This window comes from Mustela nigripes, chromosome 2, assembly GCF_022355385.1.
Source record: "Mustela nigripes isolate SB6536 chromosome 2, MUSNIG.SB6536, whole genome shotgun sequence".
NCBI lineage: Eukaryota > Metazoa > Chordata > Mammalia > Carnivora > Mustelidae > Mustela > Mustela nigripes.
In genome coordinates, this window is record NC_081558.1 from 208,447,951 (window position 1) to 208,471,168 (window position 23,218).

At 52.0% G+C, this 23,218-nt stretch overlaps 1 protein-coding gene across 4 annotated transcripts in view; it reads left to right on the forward strand.

The window, feature by feature from the left end:
• Window positions 1–23,218, forward strand: part of ITSN1 (intersectin 1) — a 221,146-nt gene that overhangs the window by 157,787 nt on the left and 40,141 nt on the right. For 2 of the 4 annotated variants that reach the window (XM_059392297.1, XM_059392298.1), the window contains 5 exons: window positions 1,495–1,661; window positions 4,956–5,001; window positions 7,295–7,416; window positions 9,941–10,058; window positions 11,670–11,861. In XM_059392297.1, the coding sequence (XP_059248280.1) occupies window positions 1,495–1,661; window positions 4,956–5,001; window positions 7,295–7,416; window positions 9,941–10,058; window positions 11,670–11,861 (645 nt within the window). Of the gene's footprint in view, window positions 1–1,494; window positions 1,662–4,955; window positions 5,002–7,294; window positions 7,417–9,940; window positions 10,059–11,669; window positions 11,862–12,237; window positions 13,791–23,218 lie in introns of those variants that run through there. The other 2 variants (XM_059392300.1, XM_059392299.1) reach the window with 2 other exon arrangements.

The following is a 23,218-nucleotide window of genomic DNA, read 5'->3' on the forward strand; positions in this document are numbered from 1 at the left end:
ACCAGGGAAAGGAAGATAGTAATGAAAGAAAAATGCCCTTATCAAGACCGCCAGACTGATTTCCGTGTGTGGGAAATCCGTTTTCCAGTTGTAGCTGGAGGTGAGCCTGAGCCGCGCGGAGGACTCAAGACTCAGAAGCTTCTGTTCTCCCTGCATACTTGGATGACCTTGGGTCTGCTGCGGGCTCGGCACTCCCCAGCAGTCACTGCCACCACGGCTTATGCAGCAGCCTTGGAGGGCTCTCCCACAATGCAGAGCTGCCCACATTAGCGCTTGCATTAGGGGGCTTTGTGGTTTTTTGTGTTTGTTTTAGCTTTCATTAGTACCCCCTGCAGAGGCTCTTAAAATGAGCCAAAAGGATTCCTCCATACTAAATTTCTGCCCATTAATTAACATTAGGCTCTGAATTTAAGGGCTCCCTCTGAAGTTTTAGCCAGTAGCAGACATCATGCATCAGAAAAATGTACTTGCTGACTAGGTAAATGGTGTTTTTTTTTTTTAAACTACTTAAAAAAAAAATACCCAAAAGCCTAGGATAAAATGGAGAAAAAGTAGAAGCAAGAAACCCAGGCTCATCTTTCTGTAAATCTTTCATCCCGCCCTAGTGTAGTGATATTCCAGAGAATACGATTTGCTTTCCGAGCCTTAGTAAAGTCAGCTCTTTGCGGTTAAAAAGAAAACGTTCCTCTGGAATGCACACCCTTCCCATGCAAGACCACAAAAAACATTAGTTCTCATCCTTCAAGAAGTGAATAATAAAATGTAAGAAAACGAGATTGCTTTTCAACTTGTTCAGAAAGGTTTGCTATTTTCTGGGATTGAGGAGACGGTACTTTTATCAGCCCCTGCTTCCTGTCTGTGCCCCTGAAAGACAAATGGATGCCCGTTTTTAACTAAATCGTGTGTATCCTTTGTTTTTGTGTTTTAACAGCTCCCCGCCATCCGTGTATATGGCACAAGAGGGCATAAGATTTCACTCGGGCACTTGAATAATGAACAGTGTGTCTTATTTAATTTACAGAAAGGTTATATTGTATCTAAAACTTCTCCACAATTGTGACTTGGTACCCTTCAAGTGGAAATTACGGTATCTGATGTGGGTAGAAGAGCCCTTGTGTCCGGGCGTCCAAGTCAGTGCTCAGCACGACTACTTGGTAAATGTAAACACCATTTACACTTAAAAGGAAATCATGACATTAAAGTATAGCTCACTCCTGGCACTCAGTGTTGGTAGACGTGCAGTTGGCCTTTTTGGTTCCCGAGGCTGGGCCTTCACAGGAATTGTGCCTCTGTCTGCAGTGACTGAATGTTTATGTGCAATTGGGGAATTCGGAGCCCAGGGTGTTCTGCAATTCTGTTTTATCTGTGACAAGCCTTTCTCTTGAATGGATCTTATCCGAATCTCCTTATTCATAAACTTGCATTTGCAAAGCTGTCTGGCTTTTTCTGTAAACAATCAAGCTCTCTCCGTATCTCAATGTTTCTCCCCACCAGAATTTATTGCCATGTACACTTACGAGAGTTCTGAGCAAGGCGATTTAACCTTTCAGCAAGGGGATGTGATTTTGGTTACCAAGAAAGATGGTGACTGGTGGACAGGAACAGTGGGCGACAAGTCCGGAGTCTTCCCTTCTAACTATGTGAGGCTTAAGGACTCAGAGGTAAACCCACATTAACTGTTTCCTCTCCCTTTCTGTGCGGTGATTCTCTTTGTGGGAAGCCACTACATTTGTCAGTGGAACGCTTTGATGGGTTTGGCTAAGTTCCAGGAACTTGACAGCAAACACAGAGTGACCCGACATTGTTTGAACTTGTCATTTGGTGCGGCAGGGTAAGCCGTGGCTTCCCACAAGCAGAAGAACTCCCTGGGGCCGAGTGGAGGCTGGGCTGAGTCACTGGGTTCCTGTTCAGCATTGGTCTCTGTCCCCGCATGTGACTGATGGAGGATTTGGAGTGAACGTGTTTCATTAGGCCTTTGGGGTCACTGATCTGGGATTCCTGTAGAAGGGCACACAGCAGTATTTCCCCATGTACTGATACGGGTCCCAGAACATGGGACACTAGAGAGTTTCTAAAATTTATATTTTTGCCTACACGTTAGAAAGACGTAAGGTTTAAGAGCTCGATAACACTTTGGGCTAGTACCTTAGTACCTCAGGCCCACTGATCGGGGCCCTGAATTTTATTCTAAATGCTGTTATCCTTATAAATCAGAAATGGCCTCCATTGTTGTGACACGGGGCCCTAAAAATCCAGTTGTGTACCAAGTGGTCTTGAGGTGGTGCAAGTTTAATGAAATGGTGGGGTGCCCCCCCCTCCCGGAGTATTGGGAGCCTGTTCCTTAGTGGCACATTTCACGTTAGTGGAGAATTTCAGGGTAAATCAATGTAGTCATTTAACAGATCAATTGCACATAAATAAACCAACAAAAATTGGCTTTTTTTTTTCCTTTTTCTTTTTCTTTTTTTCCTAACACTGGCTTAGGTGTAAGCCAGAGGGACAGGGCTCCCCTCTCATCAGCATGCCAGTACGAGGGTGGACCTTGGGCTGGTCCCCAGGCCCTGGTACCTGCAGCTGCTTTAGGAGCCTGGAGCCGGGCCCCATGCTTCCCCTTTTCTTCTCGCCTTCCCTGTGGTGCCCAGGAGCAATTTCTATTTTGCTTAGGTTTTGTTTTTTCAGGGAGTGTCATTTTAGCTGCTTGGGGTTTTTTGTTTTTTTGGGTTTGTTTTGTTTTGTTTTCCCTTGCTGTGGTCTCCAGAGTAGCTTACTAAGACACCCAAGGAGGGATTTGCATTGCTTACCCTGAGAGAATTTGGCAGAAGCCTGGTAGAAAGTGCTTCTCTCTGGTAGGACAGCGGGCGAATTGTCCTCGGCAGACCCAGAGAGGGGAGAATTGGGCTTCTCTCCAAGAATCCAGTCGGATCCAATAAAAATCATACAGAAGATATTTCAGAAGCGCAGGGGAAAAACTAAAACTAAACTCAATTTCTACCACTAGGCATGAAGATTCTCAAAGTGACTACCTTTTGGAACAATTAAAAGACCAAAACCATTACTTACATTGTATTTTGATAAACTGTAGTTTTCTATTTAAAAAAAAAAAACACCTAAAATTAATAAGTTAAAAAAAAAAAACCCTGACATTTTTTAAAGGTAAGCTGAGTTATAAGATGCTTTTTAACCATGGTCTTAAAATTTGAGACACAGAAGAATCAATAAGTGTTAAAGATTATGGACAGATACTTAGCTACGTTATTTCACAAGGAAGAAAAAAGTCTAAAAAGTCAGCTCTTTGATTCTCCTTGGATGCAGAGTTCAGTGTCTAAGGAAAATTTTCTGCTAAAACCAGACCCAGCCTCAGATACAAGAATTACCCCTTCTAGGCATGGGAGAGGTTGTCCTGTCCTGGCTTCCCTGCTCTCTGGGAGAAAGGCCGGGACACAGATGCTGAGGCAGCTTTTTTCCCCGCATTCCTGAGGGGGTCCAAAACAAAACCCGGCCTTCTGAGTGTGTCTTAGTTTCTGTGCTGGCTGTGGTGTCAAAAAGGGAGCACACTGGGGCGCCTGGCTGGCTGAGTCGGTCAAGTATGTGACTCTTGATCTCAGGGTCTTGAGTTTAAGCCCCACATTGGGCATAGAGCCCTCTTAAAGAAAAGCAGGGACCGCACCGAAGCTGTTTGGACCCTGTTACTGGGTGTTGCCAAATACCTTGATCCTTTCATGGACTAAAGGAGGTGTATTCTAAGTCCGTACTGAGAAAGTTAACTGGTCCTTTGGAGTCTTGTTTCATTAGTATTCCTTCATTTTGATACACAGCCTCTAAAAATAGCAAGGGAGATTGGTATTAAATATTTCATTAATACAGAAATCGTAATCAGAGTAAAAATTGTAACTTTGACTTTCCCTGGTAAATGGTTATTAAATTTCAGTAACCAAAATAAAGGGACTGTGATAAGTTAGATAAATGGCATGTTTTTATTCTTGTAGTAACTGTCATTTACTTTATTAAGCTTTTTTTTTGTTTTGTCTTGATTGGAATACTTAATTTACTGCCAGACAGGGACTCAAGGATGAAAATCAATTCAGAATAAAGCCCTCAGTAATGACAGATTGCAGTCTGGCCCCTGTCCTGACTCGAGGTCCCTATTGGCTTATTAAGCTGGTTTAAAATTCCATGAGTATCCATAAAGGAATTCAACCCCAGAGCACTTTTGGAACAATTAATAGTTGCCAAAAAAACAAAACAAAACAAAGCAAAACAAAAACCTCTGGTCTGGTCTGCTTCTGTGGAATGTGCAGCCAGCACTGATAGAGGGATTTCAGGGTTTATACACTCTAAGATTTGGGCGGAAAGGACACGCAGGACGGTGGTTGCCTCTGGGGGTAAAGAGGTGAATGGGATGGGGAAGGCATGTTTGAATGGCCACGATGCTGTTTCCGTTATTTAAAAAGAAAAAAAAAGCTCTAAAGCAAGTGTAGCAGACTATTAACATTTTATGTAGTGAATATGGGTGTTGGGCTCATGGATGTCAGTCAGAGTCTCTGTAGTTCTTATGTGCGAAATGTTTAAGTCCCATCGGAACACAAGCAGGAGCTCAGTGTTCAGGACCTAGACCAGTAGGTCTGGCACCCCCTGTTGGAGTTGACCCCGGGGACAGCACGCACGTGGTCTACACACAGGCAGCACCTGAGCCCTCTGGGACCCTACAGTGCCGCATCCTTTGTTCACTTTTCTCCAAAGAAGAGGGTAAAAGCTGTGTGTTTAAAGCACTTAATTTTGTCCCCTGTTTTCCTGATACCCATCTGATGGCATCTGATACAGTGCTGCTGTGTTTCCCCAGAATGAGCAGGGGGGCGCCGGGGGCTCGAGCGGGCTTGTGTTGTCACTGATCGTGTTTGAAGTTGCATGAACGAAACTCTGCAGTATGCAAATGAGACCTTTTGCTCTGTTTTAAGGGCTCTGGAACTGCTGGGAAAACAGGGAGTTTAGGAAAAAAACCTGGTAAGTTACAAACCCTGATGCTTATTTTTCAGTGTTTTGAATGTAATTGCTAGTTGCTCCCAATCTTGGTTCGGGAGGGCCGGAAGCCTGCAAGGGAAGACAATAGACTCTTTCGTAAGAGGGTTTGGAGTTTATTGTCTTCTCAGAATCCATTCACTACATGTACGTGGTTGGGAACTCTAGCTGTTGCTTCACACGTGGGGAGTGGGGACGTCGCTAGACAGAGTGTTCTCATGGGTCGCAAAGAAGCGAGTCAGGCAAGGTGGGGACAGGTTGTAACATGTGGAGCTCTAAGGTTCGTGCGAAGCCACCGCGCCTCATCTCATGGGAGGTCCAGGAAGCTCACTTCCTCTCCTGACAGCACAGTTCAGTCCCAGGACAGAAACAGTGGCCAGGATTCAAAGAGCACAGTAGAGGTCACGTTAATGTAGGAGCCGCGGGGTGGTTCTCCTTAGGTTCATACTGAAGGTACGAAATACAGACATCCCTCCTAATTCAGTGCTGTAGGTAATTGAACCAAAATCACATGTTCTACAAATAGTACCATGAACTCAAGGGACAGGACGCAGGTGTGAAATCATACGGTTTGCGTGGCACGTCTTTTTGCTCTTGTGTCCATAGGAGATGGTATATGGGGGCGTCCTTGGCAGGCTTCTGGGCAGGGGTGAGGGGGGGATAGTCTGGTGGTTCTGGGTCTGGTGCTTAGCTCTAGAAGGCCTTACCTGTCAAGGAAAAGTGGGTTCTTGGGTTGTCACAGGATTTTAGTCAGACTCCAGAGGCTGGGACACTTGGGTCCCCATCTCGGTTTTAGCTGTGAGGATTTTACATTTTGAATTGTCATTCCAAAGGGTCCAGATGGGCTTAACTTTGTACTGAAACCAGCAAGCTGCTAAGGGACACAAAAGACAGAGAAGAAAGCTGGGGGCAGATTGCTGGCTGTGCATGCCAGGTTCTTTGAGGAGCAGGAAAGTCTGAGGCCAAATAGGACACTCACTTGGACTCTCTCCAGACCAGAAACTCTTGGAATCTAGAGCTAGTCCTGGGCGGGTGAGGGCGGGTGAGGGGAGAATTCTTACCCCCAGCACAGATTTCCCAGCAGAGGCTCTCAGCAGGGCCGAGGTATGTGTAAGCTGGCCTCTTTCTTGCTGCCCCCGATCTCCCCGAAGCATCTGGCAGGGCCGGGCCTGCCCCCGACAGCCCAGTGGCCGCCGGCTGATGGCAGAACCGGGTCGGAAGGGATCGCCTAGTGCATGTGCTTTCTGGAGCAGGAGGAGGTACCGTCAGAGGATAGGGGGGCCTTTTTACCTCTTGCTTGCTTGCTTTCCCTCATTCCTTCTTTCTTTCAAGATCTGTTGTGGTGGGGAGAGAGCGTGGAGGACCAGAACAGTTTGTTCCGTATTGCTTCTAGAAGCTCCGAAAGCAGTCACTGCGGGTATGCCAGAATTCAGTCAGAGAAGCATTTTGTTTTTTCGTACTCGACCTCCTGTGCCAGTAGAAATGTACTTTTCAGAGCCTGGTCTGTGGTGCTGCTGGAATTTTTCCCATGAGATTTTTAACATTTAGGGAAAGTACAGAACTGTTTACATTTTTTTTCCCCTCTGCTGAACTATTTTTGCATAAAATTCTCTTAACTCCCGATTCTTTTTTTTTTTTTTTTAACCTAAAATGAAAGAAAACGTGCATTGACATGATTCCCACCTGATATTCAAGGATCCCCCTCAGAATGGGAGCCACAGAGAAAATGGTCACGTGGGTGGGGTCGAGAGCCTAAAGCCACAACATCTAGATCAGCTAGCGCCAGGCCCCCTGAAAGTTTCTGGAGAAAATAGAATTCATCTTTCTACTTACTTGGAGGGTGGGAGTCCCTTTATTCACTTCCCTAGCGGTGAGTGTGCTGGGTGCCAGCCCTGCAGTGTGGAGGGTGAGGAACCAGGTCCTATGGTGGGCCTCAGGGTGGGGGGTGGGACAGCAGCAAGGGTGGGGGGGCCAGGACAGAAGGGGTCAGAATTGGGCAAGAACGGGTTTCATAGAGAGAAGTTTGGTAAATGTGTTCTGAGGGAGGATGAGGAGGTCCTAGAGCAGAACCAAAAGACCAGCTGAGCCCGTGAGAGGAGCATCTGGACTATAGGCTGTGGAATGGGGGCCAAAGTGGCCCCCGTCATTGAGCAGAAAACCAGCCCAGGGCACTGGCCTTGAGCCCATTAACCTGGGAACTGGGGAGGTGGCTGTGTCTTCCTAGAATTTCTTCTCCTGACCCTGACACGGCGCCGCCATGTTTGATCTTGTTTTCCAGAAATCGCGCAGGTGATCGCCTGCTACACGGCCACCGGCCCTGAGCAGCTCACTCTGGCCCCTGGTCAGCTGATTCTGATCCGGAAAAAGAACCCAGGCGGTTGGTGGGAAGGAGAGCTGCAAGTTAGTGTCTTTTCCGTTTGTTGAAAATTCTGTCCACAATTGAGTGTGTAAGATGTCAAAGGGCGAGGGCGTCCTTGCAAAGGCCAGCGGAACCCCCGCCACCTGGTCCCGCGCTTGGATATGGGGAGGCGCCCTGTCGTCAGAGTCCATGTGTTGGTTTTCTAAGCGTCAGGCACCCAGTCAGTAGCAGAATGGGGAGAACTAAGGATTCCCGGAAAGGTTTGTCCACATCGGCCTGCCTGCTGCATCCCCAGGGTGAGAAGTCCTGGCCAGGGGCGCCTGTAGAGTCGTCCTCACGTGTTGTGGCCTTACAGAAGCCGCATTCGCCAACCTTAAGTGTAAGGTGTGGCACGAGAGCTGCTTCTGTGTCACAACAGGCTTTGTTCCTGCATGGGTTGGGTGGGGGGTGTGCCTGTGTGTGTGTGTGTGTGTGTGTGTGTGTGTGTGTGTGTCGGTGTCTTCCGTCCGCCATTTTGTCGAGGCAGACCTTGGTCAAGGAGAAGATGGCTGTTGTGGTGCGCTGAAGAGGGAAGCCCCTCTCTGTGCACATGGGCAGCCAGTGACACAATGAAGTGCCGGGAATGGCCAGCACCATCTAGAGTGTAGCCGGAGACTTGGCGAGTCGTGGGCAGCGCCCTGGTGGGCAGCCGTAACACCTGCCCAGTGGGGCTGACCACACTCACCCACTGGCCTTGGGAATCTGACCTGGGGGGGCGGTGGGCCTCCTGTGCTGGCGTCCCCCGAGATGCCCACAGACGCCCCCTTCCCGCCCCAGCCGTGCACTTGCTAGTCTGCCCAGCCCTCGGTGACCTCTCCGCTACAGCATCTTCTCATCGGATGATTCGTTCTCGCTTGACAATAAGCCCTCCTCTAGGCTCGGGGCCTCCCTGAGAGTAACATGCACCCCCAGGCATGGGAGACCACAGGAGCTGGCCACCTCCCACCTCTTCCAGAAGGGACATCTTCCCCAGAGCTGTGGTGGTCCCGATGCCCACACCACTCATGGTGTTAAATATTGATGATACTGTTAGCTTCTCACCCAGCTGTCTTACGTCTGCGTGCATGTTTTGCGTGCATCACTGTTTTGAAGGTGGTAACTGTTTGGTTTGTGTTTTTTCTGTCCTCACCCTCCTAGCACCTTGCTGAAAAGACAGTTTTGAACAATTCTTGCAATCCCCAAGAAAATGGGTGAATTGCCAGGCCCGGGAGGGCTTCTGGTGCCTTCACCAAGAGCTCTCTCATTGTGGATGCACAAACGAAGAAACTGCCAGTGAGCTCCGGGTTCTGCCCTTGTTTGAGGGCAGCGATAGGGCCATGGCGGAGTCGTGGCCAGCCATATGGCGGCCCACTGGGTAGAGGAGCTCGTGGGGGCTTGCAAATGAGAGGCTGCAGTCGTGGGCGGATTCACTGTAAGCCTCAGTCCTTGAGCCAAGGGCACGCAGTCTGTCAGACCACAAGGAAAGGGAAACTTGATCTGTGTTCTAAAAGTAACCCGGCTGGATCCTTCTCCATGATTTGGCAGGTGGGAGGGCAGAGTTAAGGTAGAGGAAGTTTTCTTTCCTTATGTTGCAGATAGGGAATATATTCCCAGGGTTTAAAATTCAAAAGTAAGCAAAGGGGGATAGGGACGGTCTCCCTCCCAGCCCTGTCCTTGAAGGCAACTGTTTTTCTAGAGCTACTGTGTGTGTGTGTGTGTGTGTGTGTGTGTGTGTGTGTGCGCGCGCGCGCGCACGTTTGTATGCATCATCTTGAGTTCTCTGTTCCCGCTGGCATAGTCGGGTGCTCGTAGCGCTCCTCGTCATTCCCAGCTGACCTTGACCTCATAGAGTCGCAGGTCTTGGCTCACCCTGTTTGAAAACAGGACAGGTTCAGACCCCCTGTGTTGTGTCTATAGCGCCTGCGTGTCATCTCACCCTGTGCATAAGGGCGCAGGCGCGAGTGTGACTGCTGGCTCACCGCTGCCTGGCTTGTAACTGTCACTGGGCTTTTCTGGGCCTCACTTCCTTCATCCGGGAACCGGGAATAGTCCTAGTATTCTCCCTCTGGAATTGCGCAGGTAAACGCACGAGGGGTGCTCGGCGCAGGGCTCGACTTATCAAAAGTACCCAAGAAGTATTGCTTGCTACTATTGGTAGTGTCTCCTTATTGTCACCGTCACCGTTCGCCTCAAATCCATACGTAATGTTGGCTTCGCCATCATCCCTGCGTGCCCTGAAAGTCACATGTGAGAGCCAGGGCCGCCTGAGTGGGTGCCCTCTGCTAGATATTCCCCATGACACCCAGCGGGGACCCACATGGTCCTGCCCATGCAGACACATTCCAGGTTCCGCAGGCCAAGGATGACCCCGGTGTGAATTCTCGCTGCAGTGTCTTCACTGTGTAATACAGAAATCAGAGATGCTGCTGTTCACACCAGCTGGTTTGCGGCTCTGTGTGAACCTTGTGTATGTGCTCTGTTGCATAGCGGACTGGCTCCTGAATGATGACAACCCTTTTAAGCGTTTCGCTGTCCTTACCTTACTAGGCACGTGGGAAGAAGCGCCAGATAGGCTGGTTCCCTGCTAATTACGTAAAACTTCTAAGCCCCGGGACGAGCAAAATCACTCCAACGGAGCCCCCGAAGCCGACAGCGCTCCCGGCAGGTAGGCAGCGTGCGATCTCCCCTTGGACGATGGTCCGCGGGTCCCCGTCATCCTCCCGCTGGGTTCCCTCCCGGAGTGTCTTAGAGCGGCTCTCACAGCTGCTGTAAAGACTTCTTGTACTTGCCGGGACCGATCCCCAACTAATGGGATATGGAATATGTTTTTCAAAAGGACCGAGTGTCTAAGCAGCTTGGCTGTCCTGGGCACAACAGAGCCCTTGTTGGAACTGTCTTCTGAAGGAGTTGTGAATGCTGTGGCCTTACAGCCAGACTTTTCTCTTGATTTCCTTCCAGCTGTTGAAATCGGGATTTGGGCTAGGGGCTGAGGGGACAAAAAGGGACCCCTAAAAATAAACGGCCGGGTCTCAGCAGGTCAGGAGACGGAGCTGGAGGCCGCGGGGTCTCTTGCTTGTAATGGTCACTCGCCGAAGACTAAAATAGCTCCCCCGTGACATTTCCTGTGAACAGAGGGGGCTTCGCTCAATGGACAGGATGTTGTGCACGCTCCCGTAAAGGACTCCAGAGAACAGAGGGCACCGCGGCTGAGGCCGTTGGCTATTTTCTGACTGAGGAGACCAAATTAGATGCTTTGGTCATATTTGAGATGGGCGAGGTTAGGGAAGCAGGAATCTGCCCTCGGGCCTTCAAGCCACCAGCTCTTGGGTGGCATCTCTGGAAAATGCGTAACTTTCGTTGGCGTCTGTGCCATATATCCCCAGTGAAATACGATGACAACTTGGCAGACTTTGCCAGCACAGGGATTGGCAAAGCGGGACTGTTCCCAGCCCTGGCTGGGCCTCTCGGCTGCGCTGTGGGCCTCCTGCGGGTGGAGGGGGCGGTGCCAGCCGGACCCCGTCTCCCTTGGGGTAGTTGGGCGGGACCCCCTTCAATGGGTTGGTTGAAACCCACTGAAATAATTGGCTGAAATGATTCAGTTAATTTGCAGAACCTAAACCCACAGATAACCTGGTTGAGGAAGATTAATGAGAGGCCCAGCCTAACCACCAGACTTACCCAAAGTGTGCTCAGGCCAGGGAACGAAAGCAGTTTAACCTCCCACAGGTTTGAGGGAAAGCGAGAAGGGGAAAAACCTTCTTGAGCGTGGCGATGTCCTCCTTGAGACAAAATTTTGAGCCACAAAGATAATAGCAGAAGAAAACATTGTTTTACTTCTCAGTAAGATTTTGATTTCTGCACAAGGGGCGGCTGGTGGGGAAAAAGGGGAGGGTAGAAAGAAGGAAGCAGAGCAGGGTGACTGGGTCCCCCATATACCGCTGTCTTGTGCAGTCAGCTTTCCAGGGGCGCGTTCCTCCACTCACTCGGAAGCGGTTCCGAGAGCATTCCGGCATCCTTGTAGATTTTCTGCTGACGTGAACGCACGAGAAAGAGGAAGGTATCCCACAAGCTACAGTCTTAGTGTGAAATTCTGCTGTCACCTTGGTTTTTATGCCCTCGCCTCCCCCAGTCGCCCCCGCTTTGCAAAAGCCCACCAGAGCCGCTCGCTGAATTGCGTCCTGTCCCGAGCGCGGCCTCGCGGTGCGGGAGCGTGCAGGGAGCGCCTGCCGCCTCTTGTGCGCGCCCCGCGGCCCTCACCTGGCCCTGTCTCCCGCAGTGTGCCAGGTCATCGGCGTGTATGACTACAGCGCCCAGAATGACGACGAGCTGGCCTTCAGCAAGGGCCAGATCATCAACGTCCTCAACAAGGACGACCCCGACTGGTGGAGAGGGGAGGTCAGCGGCCAGGTGGGGCTCTTCCCCTCCAACTACGTGAAGCTGACCGCCGACACGGACCCAAGCCAGCAATGTAAGTGCCCTTGGCCGCCGCGCCGCCTCTCCCCTCTGGTCTCTCACGGTCACCCGTGCGGCACTGCTCGGATCCGGCTGAGCTTTGTTTGCAGAGCGGAAAGCCAGACCATTGCTGCATTCACGATAGTCTCTTTGAAGACCTTCTGTAATGCGAGACTTGACCTTGTGGGGTTGTTTTTTGGTTTTGTTTTATTGTTTTGTTTTATTTTCATTCCTTCTGTAGCATGCCCCCTCCCTCCCCTCCCCACTTTTTCCTTTTTTTTTTTCTTTAATCATTTTGGCACCATGCTGTTTACATGCCTGACTCATTTTCCTAGCTTGAATTTTGCTCATTGTTTTGTTTTGCTTATGTGTTGTTTTCCTCCTTTTTCTAGGAATCATATGTTGTCCATCCCCCCCTCAGGCTTGAAAGTCCTCAAAGAGACCCACTATCCCATATCACTGCCCAGAGGGATGATGGGAGATGCAGCCTTGATCATGTGACTTCCAGCATGATCACCTACTGCCTTCTGAGTAGAAGAACTCACTGCAGAGCAGTTTACCTCATTTTACCTTAGTTGCATGTGATGACAGTGTCGAGCTATTACTTACAGAGCTAGAAGCGAACCTTACAAAAAATACACAGGGTAGTGGGTCCTTTTGTGGCTTTCCTAGTGACTCAAATTGATGTCCCCCCCCCACCTTTGCACAGGTGCTTTCAGTAGTTTTAAAAGTGTTTTTTAAAAAAACTATATTTTAGCCTTTTAATAAAAATCAATCGATTACTCCTTTGCTATTTCGGTTTTGCAAAAAGACCCACTATCAAGGAATGCTGCATGTGCTATTAAAAAAATGTTCCAAATGTCCATAAATCTGAGACTTGATGTATTTTATTTTTTTTTCATTTTGTCCAGTGTTACCAACTAAATTGTGTAGTTTGGGTCCCCCCCCCGCCCCGCCCGCGCTGTAGATGTGCAAAGGAATTCAGTATATCTGTTTTTAAAGACGTGTAGAACGACCCCAATTAAACCGAAGGTGTTTTGTGCTTGTTTGTGTGTATCAGATGTATCTTGCCGAGCATGTAACAGTACATCGTTGTACATAAGAAATCCGTTCTTTTCCATGGCAAAAGCTACTACCTTGTACGATGCTCTAATCACACTGCATTGATTGGATTTTGCACGGTGACCCTGTAGCCCCAGGAGAAAGCACCTGTGTTTTAGTTCAGTCTCAGATTTATCTGGTTGAGCTGGTGTTTTCTGTTTTGGGTTTTTAACTTGGCGTGTTTTCAGACCATCAAAGCAGTAGACGAGACACCACTGGGTTGGTTACGACTCACAACACCCACAATCTCTTCTCGGTCTCTGTTACGTGAAGTTTTTATTCCAGTTCCTTTTCACGGAATGACCTATTTCGAACAAGTCATTTTCTTGACAAGAAAGAATGTATAGAAGCCTCCCTGTGATTAATTTCCAGTGTTTACATTTTTTAACTAGACCGTGGGATTTCCGCAGCTTAATATGAAATGGAGCTCCTGGTCTGTGTACGTGTCCAGTATGTTGTAGCCGAAGCCATGTGTGTCCTTTTTAAACACTAGTTGGAAGCTCTCAATAAAAATGCCCATTGCTGACAGCCCAGGAGCCCGGGCGGGGGAAGCCTCGAGCACAGTCTCCCAGTTTCCACTAATGCCTTTGTAACCTGCAGTTACCTTCTGTTTTTACATCTCCCTCGGGAGCAGGTGCCTGTGCTGGCAGGTGTGTTGTGAGGCCCTACCCAGTCCCGGGCACGGGGGACAGGGGAGGCTTCTCCTCGTCCCCTCGCCCATCCGGATGTTCGTGGATATGAATGTAAGATATAGAAATATATAAACCTGCGGCTTTAACAACTGTAATACACCCTTTGGAATTAGTGACGTGTATAGATAATTAAATTCTTCATATAAAAGTTAGACGGAAATGTCTCTGTGTTTTGGTGTTGGAACCTGGCCGTGGTGTTGGGGGACCAGGCAGACTAGATGTCAGCGGGGGGCCAGCGGCCTGCGTGTCCCTCAGGACACTCGGGCTTTGAGATACAGACCCCGTTCCGCTCCTCTCCGAGTCTTCTCCGAACGGCCCTCCTTCTCACCTGGCTCCCCAGCCCTCCCCGATCAGGGAGTAGAGAGTTGCCCCTAACAAGACGGGTTTTGAAGACTTGAACGGCCACACAGCGGAGTGGCTAACTGTCTTCTTGGGCTCCTGGCGTGTGTCACTGATCCATTGACAGGCACGTGAGGGGACTCAGGGCACAAAACATTTTTCCGAAAGACGGATCGTAATCTGGGTCAGTTGAACATATCGAACAGAACGTGTGGGTGGAGGTGGGAACTTTCACACCCTCCAGACCGCGGTTGCCATCCGTTTCTGCCTCGCACACGCCAGTCTGGTCACCTTTGCAGAAATAAACCAGTGTACACGTTGACGAAACTTCTTTGCAACAAAGACCACATGCTCCGCTTACCCTCCTCAGCCGTTCAGTTGAAGAGTGATTTCCTTCATCAGCAAATACTTTGGGCAAGGTGTCCCCTGGGTTCTCATGGAGACAGGGTCCGTGTCTTCTTGGAATTCGTGTTCTAACAAGAAGAGCAAGCAGAAACCAAACTGCCGCAGTCCGTGTAGACATATTGGGGGGGCGGGTGTCTGTGTGGTCAGGTGATCCGTGTCAGAGGGTATAAGGCACCCCTGAGCAGGACACCCAGAGCAGATGTGGGGGGGTGTGTGCTGCAGCAGCAGGGAGAAGGGGGCAGAGGACCCTTCCAGGAGGAAGTGATATTTAAGCTGAGACCCAAATCCGTACGGGCCAGATGCAGCTGGGAAGGGAAGTGGCTGTCCTGGGCACAGATGTCAGGACCCGCAAAGGTCAAGAGGTGGGTGGAGGAGTCTCTCCATCTCCAACCTGCCCCCTCCCCCGCCCCCAGCTTGTGGAGCACTCGAGGCAGCGAGCCCCATCTCTTGCCTAGGACCCCTTCACCACATAAGCCAATGTTTGGCCAGCCTTGAGTTTGAGTCCAGCCTTGAGTTTGGCCAGAAGTGACACATTGTCAAGGGGGGGTAATACTCTGCACACCACGTCACTCTGTCCTCAGTACCCTCCGTGCCGATCCTCTGGGCTGCCTGCCCCTCGCAAGCCATTCGGTTTGCATTTGATTGGAAGGCATCCGTCTCACCCAGGTCTCACCCAGCGCATCTCACCCAGGGGGGAGGTTACTGGCTTCTAGCGGATGCAGCCCGGGGATGCTGTTACCTGTGCTGTGATGCACGGGGCCCCGCACCCCCGGCACCAGAGAATTATCTGGCCCCAGATGTCCCCAGTACCCAGGTTGAGAAACCCTGGTCCCACCTATTGGCCCCTGCGGTTAGAGTTCACCTGGTCGGTCAAGGCCCAAACAGGTTCCTTGTTGCTGGCGGTGGAGTTTGTGCCGATAACTACTGTTGAGTAAACGTAATCCTTTATTAAGTTCATGCCCTGTATCTGTAACATAAAAAAAAAAATCCCAGAGTCCTGGTTCTGTATTTTAGACTTGATCTTATTCTTCTTGGCTATTCCCCAAACCGTACAATTTGGTATAAAATACTTTAGTCCTGTTCTTGGAGAATCTGGCTAACAAAAAAGTTGGATAAAAGAGAGGAAAAGCATCTTTAAATGAGCGAAGTCATGCTGGCTATCTCCTTTGGCCCTGGAGTTGAAAGAGGTCAGATTGTTTTTGAGTTGTTAAAAATAACTGGTCATTAAATCATTTAATTTCATAATTGGTATGGATTTGTCATGTGAACGGACTTTCAGTACAGTGGCATATGGACAAGAAGAATACAGATGAAATCACCTTCCTTTCGTGGTTCTGAGTTGCCTTCCTAAGGCCAGCCCCCTCTCCACACTGCAGATCAGGGCCCAGGAATCTCTAGGAACAGAGTGGGGGCCTGTGGGCCAGAGCCCAGACCGCCTCTGCACTGAAGGGTGTCCGGGAGAAGCTGATCTAAGCAAGGATTCATTCCTTTATAAAGTCAAAAAAATATTACACTCCGGTGGGCACTGTTGTCTGCTCCGTTTCTGGAAGGGAATCGGGGAGATCCAGACTCCGATAGCAGATGGTGACCAGGCTCTCTACGCCTTCTTTGAACCCATCTGAAGAAAAAAAAACAAACGGGTAATGCCGGCTTAAGAAAACCCTCTAATTAGACTGAAACATGAAATCGCCAATATTCCAGTTTCTCACCGATAAAACAGCATCCCTGTTGCTTAATATGCTGTACGATCGCCTTGGCATACAGTAGCTTAGGTTCTCAGAAATGCTGTTTGAATGAGCGGGTTGAGCCATGGACGAAGGAGCAGGAAGCCCCGGGGTTCCGTTCGCAGTGTACCACGTCACCCTCAGAGAGGACACCGGGGTGTGTCTGCAGTTCCCTTCCCTTTAGCTGTGAGCTTCCCAGAAGCAATGGTGTCCTGGCGAGGGGGCTGCTCCTGGGGGCTCTTGCTCATCTGGTCTACGAAGGAGGCTAAGGACGGGGGATGCCAGTGTGTGGTGACCTTCGTCCAGGCCAGGTCTACCCCCGAAGTGGGGTGGGCGGAGGCACCCACCCAGATCATGGCTGCGGGCAGGCCTACCCCATCACGGCCCTGCTTCCTGGCCAGTTGAAAATTATTTCTGAGAGTGAATATTCATTTTTTTTTCTTCTAGCAAAATTATAAGTTAATCCTATTCATTCTTCTTAGTTCCAAAAGTACCCAAGAGAATTTTTATGGAAACTACATGGACTGCCAGCAGTCCTAAAATGCACAGGGGGGTGGGGAAAAAAAAGCATCTTCTTCGAAACGTCTGGTATTTTGGATCTGGTGGAATAGGGGACCAATATCAAAATTCATGGTAACTTTCTGTGACTGTTACACACACAGCCAGCCAGAGTTCTCTTGGGCCTTTCTTGAAGCAGACTCCACTCCTGAAAAACCAGATTTCCAGAATGTTTCCTGATGTGTAGCTATTTCATGATCTGTCAGGAGAAAGTTTGATTCTTTAAACATTTCCCCAAGCATTTTTAACCCACTGAGCCACCCAGGCGCCCCTCCCCCAAGCATTTTTAAATGACAGGACTTGATCCACACAAAAAAAGTAAAGGTTTTGTTTGTAAAAAGTGAGAATCAGCTGTAAGACTATCAGGGCAACGTGGGGTTAAGCACACTATGTCCTAGGAACTACCAAGTTCTTGTTCGCATCTGTCCACAGGGGTGTGTGTGTGTGTGTGTGTGTGTGTGTGTGCGCGCACACGTGCACGTGCATGTGCACGCGTGCAGAGATGCTCCCCATGGATTGTTCCATAAAGTCCAGATCTTGGAGAATGGCGGGGACTCGCCGAGGCTCCGGGAACTACAGTGATGTTCTCTAAAGTAGCTCCCAGACTCCCCGGCTTGTACCGCGTGAGAACCACAGCCCCTCAGAGCCAGCCACCCCCCATGGTCACAGCCGCCACTGTGGAAAGATGGAGAGTAGCTTCCTCTTCCCGTGTGTGGTTCGCTCGCAGCGGGGAGTGGGGGCGGGTGCCAGGTTCCAGCACCTTGTGTCACCTGCTCAGTGCACGGCCTCGTCCACCTTTCTAGTCCTCTCACCCCCACTGCGGGGTCTTCTGAAGACATGGCTTGCCACAGACACGCTTAGTGCCTCCCCACGAGCGGTGGCCCTAGGGTCTCCACTTCCAATCCCAGCCTCTGCCGGAAAAACGTGGCGCCAGATACACCGACAGCTTATCTATAAGCTCAGTGTGGTATTTCTTAACATTTCCCTTGAGACTTCGGAATATCTTCTTTTTCTTTAGGCGGATAGTCAGGGTGGAGGGCTCGACAGAGCTGTATCCTGGGCTTTTAGAGATGCTAGGAAGGGATCCAGAGCGGTGGTTCAGAGCATGGGTTCAAATCCCAGCTCTTCCCCTTACTGCTGGGGTGATTGTGGGCAAGTTACTTAACCTCTCTGTGCTCCAGGCTCCTCATTTACACATGGAGGGACAATAATGCCACCAAACAGGCAGTAAGCCCCCCTATGCCCACTGCCCAGATAGCAGCCTTCTCATTCTCACTGGAAAGAAAAGGCATTTGCACCTGGTCCCCGAGCACGGAGGAATCCATTTTCCTGGCTTCCTGCTTCCTCACAATAAGCCCAGATGGGAGAGGGTCGTGTGCATTTTTTAAGACTGAGGGTTGTGTGCATTTTGAGACATTACAGAAAATGTGCTTTTGCAGATTAGGGATTTCAGAGAGAAAAGACTGGACGGCTTCCTTAAAACCTTCAGACATCTCATTCACTCGTGCACACTCAAGGCCCTTTTCCGCTACAGCTTTATGAACCCCTTCCTCGCGGTCCCTAAACGCGCTGTGCACGCGGCCTTAGCAGCCTTAGCAGCAAATGGGAAGAGCAGCCCCGGTTTCACCCGGCCACCCGGGAGGCCGACGGAGCACACGGAATGTGCGAGGCTTCTGAATGTCATTTCTGTGGGCTGTGTTGGCAGGCCCAGGCAGCACCCCCCGACAAAGCCGACACAGATGACTTGGGTCGCTGGATGCTTGCTTTCTCACCACTGCCTTCCGGGGCCTGTGTTCTCTCGCCAGCGAAGACTGGAACATTCAGCCCCCAAACACACCAGGAGTTCCTTCTTTTTTGTTTTTGTTTTCAAGCAGCCATACAGCTTGGATAAGGGACATGTGTCCCGAGGGGGTGCCACCCCAAAGCGCCCAGCACATTGGAAGACAAGGAGATTAGCTCTCTCCTGCTCCGTCACAGACGCCCTGTGGTGCCTCTCGGGATCCAGAGCTTTCTGTTGGGGACACGCCTGCTCCGTGTGCCAGGCCTCCAGCACGCCTCGAACCCTGTAATCCGCCACAGCAGTGAAGGCGAAGCCAGGACGCCCCTCCCCTCTGGGGGGCGTCACTTCATTCCCAGGCCACTGTGGGGAGATCCCATGCGGCTGAGTCCTCGCCACGACCCTCCACTGTCACGGTCTCCGTCATGGTGGGAACCCTCAGCCCACTCCCTCTGCCAGTCCTCTCCCCCTCTCCCCCCTGCCCCGTCCCTCCCCCCTGCTGCCTCAAGGGCAGGAACAGCATCCGGGAGACCAGGAGGGACCCAGCCCCCCCACCCCCGCACCTCCTGGCGACTCCTTGACGGTCAAGGCCAAGGACCAAGGAGACAGGGGACAGGGCTGTACTCAGGGAACCACAAGCAAATGAGAGACTCCTGCTCTCATGGAGCTTGCAGGAACCCAGCGGCAGACAAATAAGCAGTCACTTTGGCTAGTGCTGGCTGACATGGACCAGAGTGGGTCTGAGGGCCGGGGCAATCGCATATGGGACGGCCCAGGAAGGCCTCTCGAGGGAGGTGAGAGATGGGGATGGGGGTCTGAAAAGGTCAGGGAGAGAAGTGTCTTAAGCCTGAGGAATCGCAAGTGCAAAGGCCCTGAGAACAACAGAGTTCCTCCTGCCCTCCCGTCAGGCCCGCTAGCCTTCTAACCAGTCCCTGGTCTGGGGTCCCTGTCTTCCAGACTCTTCTCCACCCCGTGGGCGAGAGCTATTTTTAATAGAACTGCTATTTTTAATGGAACTGCTCTGCTCACAGTCACCCTGGGGTTCCCAGTCCTTGGTTGCTCGCGCCCCAAATCTTTTTCTTGGGCCGCAAGTCTCTGCCTGATCCGCTCCCTTCTCCATGGCTCAACTTTGAGCGTAGCTGTCATCACTCGCTCTCAGAAGCCTCGCCTGGTCAGTGTCTCCTCTGAGCTGCTCTTGTCCAAACACTTTCCAGATTTCTAGCACCTAAATGGGGGGCAGGGGCAGGGACCGTGGGCCTCCAGCTTGCTGGAGGTGACGCTGATGTTCAACGAGGTGAAGCCTCGGGCTGAGCCCCTTACAGAGCCAGTTGCTAAGCATCCTGATCTGTCATTCTTTCGGCCACCTTCAAGGAACTGTGATGGCCCCCAACAGCCATCCGACGGGGTTCCAGGTGGTCTTCTTGAGGACTGTCTCCTTGGACTTCCAGACCACTTGATGCAAATGCCCACGTTCATCCCCGGTCCCTGCCTGGGAGATCACAAGTCTCCACCTCCCAGAGCCTCATCTCCCCTCCTCCCCCCAGGGCTCGGGGGCACGTGGGCTCGGGTCCGTGGACCCCCCCCCCTTTGTTGGGCCCCCACACTGCCTGTCTCTTCTGACCCAACCAACACCTCCCCTCCATCACCGCTGCCTCCTCACCGCCTTGCAGGCTCGTTGGTCACCGTAGAGCCATGGGTGGGCCCCAGCCCGCCACCTCTTCCCCACCTCTGTCCTCCCACTCTGGCCCCCACCCCCACCGCCCAGCCCAGTTCCACCGACTCATCACCACGCGTGAAGCAGAGTGGGTGGGGGTCGATGCCCAGACATACGGATGCTGCCCCCTCCTCCCGCAGGGGACCCTGAGTTCGCCGGGGGCCAGGCTGTGCCCCGCGAAGATCTCTACAGGAACAGCACTGATAAGTAGGGATGGTAGCTCCCCATGTAGGGTCAGTATTTGCGGGACACCCTGTCCCCCCGACAGCTTCCAAACTGGACGGCAGTGTCTGCCGTGCACACATGCATAGGCCCCCCCACCGGGGTGCCGATCCCACAGGGGCTACTCAGGAGCCGTGGCGGACAGGCCCCTGGCCCCGCAGGCTCGCACCTTCCTCCTCAGCTAGGCAGTGAGGAGAGGACCCATCAGCCTTCAGTCCCTGGGCTGCGTGTGGCCTTGAATGCTGCGCCAAGCCAGGCTTGGGAAGGCCACGTGGCTTACGAGATAAATTCCCCGAGAAGACCCAAGGCTGGGCTGTGGGCCTCTCAGTCGTAAGAATTGTCATTCTTCGTTCTTGGAAGCACCCTAACTATGATTTATTCATGCATGTGTCTGGTTTTCTGTCTCCCCCACTAGAATGGAAGTTCCGTGAAAGCAGGGACCCGAGCTCCTCTGTGCAGTTGCTGACAGTGCGCAGGAAATGTCTCGGGCTCAGGTGGGCTCTTGTGTTCCACGGGGTCGGTTTGCCAACTTAGGAGAGACTGCAGGGGACCGGGCTCTTCTTAGAGCCTCGACAAGAGAGTCCCGTGGGGAGGAGGAGCCCGCCTGTCCGTCTGGACCTCCAGAGCTGGGTCCCGGCACTGGTCAGCCCAGGGTCCTTTGGAGAAGAGACACAGCTGCCTGGACCCCAGCCTGGCTGCTGGCTGGCCCCTGACAGCCCTGGGCCCCAAGGACAGGCACACCCCCACAACCGGGCATGGTGGGAGTGCACAGGGCGAGGACTGGGGTGGGGTCATCCTCAGGCCCACTCTTCGAGAAGCTGGTGCTTTCTTTCCTTGCGTGTCTCCATGTCCCAAGACAGCAGGAGTGCAGGTTGCATTCCTGCCAGCAGAAGTCACCGTGCCTCTCCAGCCTCCGCTGTCCTGTCAACACAACGGGGGCACTGAGCAGAGTGACCTTCTAAGCTCTGGCCCGAGCGTGGGGGACCAGGGAGTAGCAGCGTGGCCTTCAGGAACATGGTGTCAGAGGCTGTCCAGGCTCCAGGCCCTGGAAGGGAGGAGAGCTTTCCAGGTCACGGCCATCACTTCCCTTTGGACGAGCAGCTTGAGCGACCCGCCTAGGTCTGGAACCAGTTCAGCCCTTGTGACAACACTCCCGCTACGGGAGCCTGGACAGATCGAGTTTCCAAACGTCGCTCCCTCTCCCCACCAGCTGGCCTGGCTTCTGGGCAGCTGTCCCTCTGAGGCAGTGGTCCTCACTCTCGGCCGCAAGTCGGAGCTATCTGGAACCCTCACGTGTTAAGGATGCCCAGGCCGCACCCCGGCCAGGCGGATTTGACTGGTCTGGGGTACAGTGGGGACGTTGGGCTTTATAAAAGCCGCTCAGGTGATTCCCACGTGCAGCCGGACTTCTGGCCCTCAGCCCGCACCCCACCTCCGAACAGCGGCCACGATGATGCTTCTGGAACACAGCCCAGGCCTCTCCCCGCTCCGCCACCAACGACCATGTCGCTCTACTGTTCAGACTCCTTGACCCTACCTCCCGACCTGGGCTGACCGTGTCCCCCCCCCCACGATGGAAATGTTGAAGCCCCTTACCCCCAGCCCCCCAGAATATGACGTATGTGGAGGTGGACCCTTTATGAGGTCATTGAGTTCGGGTGACGCTGTTAGGGTGGGCCCCACGCCAATCTGACTCTGCTCTTGACGAGGAGAGGAGATTTGGACACAGAGTCACCAGGGGACGACTGTGCACCGAGGAAAGGCCATGTGAGGAGACGATGGCCATCTGCCCGCACAGGAGAGAGGCCTCAGAAGAAACCAGCTCCGCGGGCACCTTGATCTTGGACTTCCCGCGTCCGGAGCTATGAGACTCCATTTCTCTCGGCTGAGCCTCCCAGGCCCCAAAACTTGATTACAGCAGCTCTGGCTGACAAATAGGTCACTTTCCCAGCAAGGCAGGAGGCAGAGTGGCCCAGAGCACCGGCTCCTGGGTAGGACTCCCTCTGCCATTGATTCACCGAGGCTTTGGCAAGTTACCTATCTTCTCTGTGCCTCAGTTGCTCTTCTGTTCAATGGGAGACTAAGCAGCGCGCCGCACGCGGGATCGTGGGTGAGGGCTCAGTGAGTTCCCGGACGTCCAGTGCCTGGAAGCGCATGGCTCATGGGAGTTCAGCGTGACTTCTCTTCCTCCCCCGCATCTGCTTCTCCCTCCCCCTCCCCCGGGGCCCCAGGCATCCACTCTTCCCCTGCTCTTCTCTGCCCACTCCCTCTGCTTGGCTGCCTCACCCCTTCTTCCCACCCTGACTGTGCCTGATCGAGCCGAGTCAAATTCCTCCTCGTCTGGAATGTGCTTCCCGGGCCCTCTCGCCCAGACGACGGCCTCGCGTTCCAATAAAGGTGTGTCTGTGCTTCTGACGCCCCCAATTGCCTTGTGTACCCAAAGGATTTGTTTGTGGCCACTGCTAAGGATCCCTGAGCTGCTGCGGGGTGGCGGCACGTGGCTCAGTCGGTGGAGGGGTGGAGCGTGTGACTCTTGACCTCGGGGCTGGGAGTTCGAGCCCTCCATGGGGGCGTGGAGATGAACTAAAAGTAAAATCTTCTTAAAACAAACAAACAAACAAAAAAATAACTAAACAAACAAAAGAAAGCAGGAGCTCAGGAAGGAGGGATGACAAAGGTCTGGTGACAGAACCAGGGCCAGGAATGAGCTAAGGAGCCCATATCATAGGGCACCTGACCCCATGCCAGGGATTCCCGCGTCGGCCATAAAGCTATGAGGGTGATGCCTTTTGTTACAAAGTTACCAATATTCTTACATACAGCAAATTAAGACAGAACTGA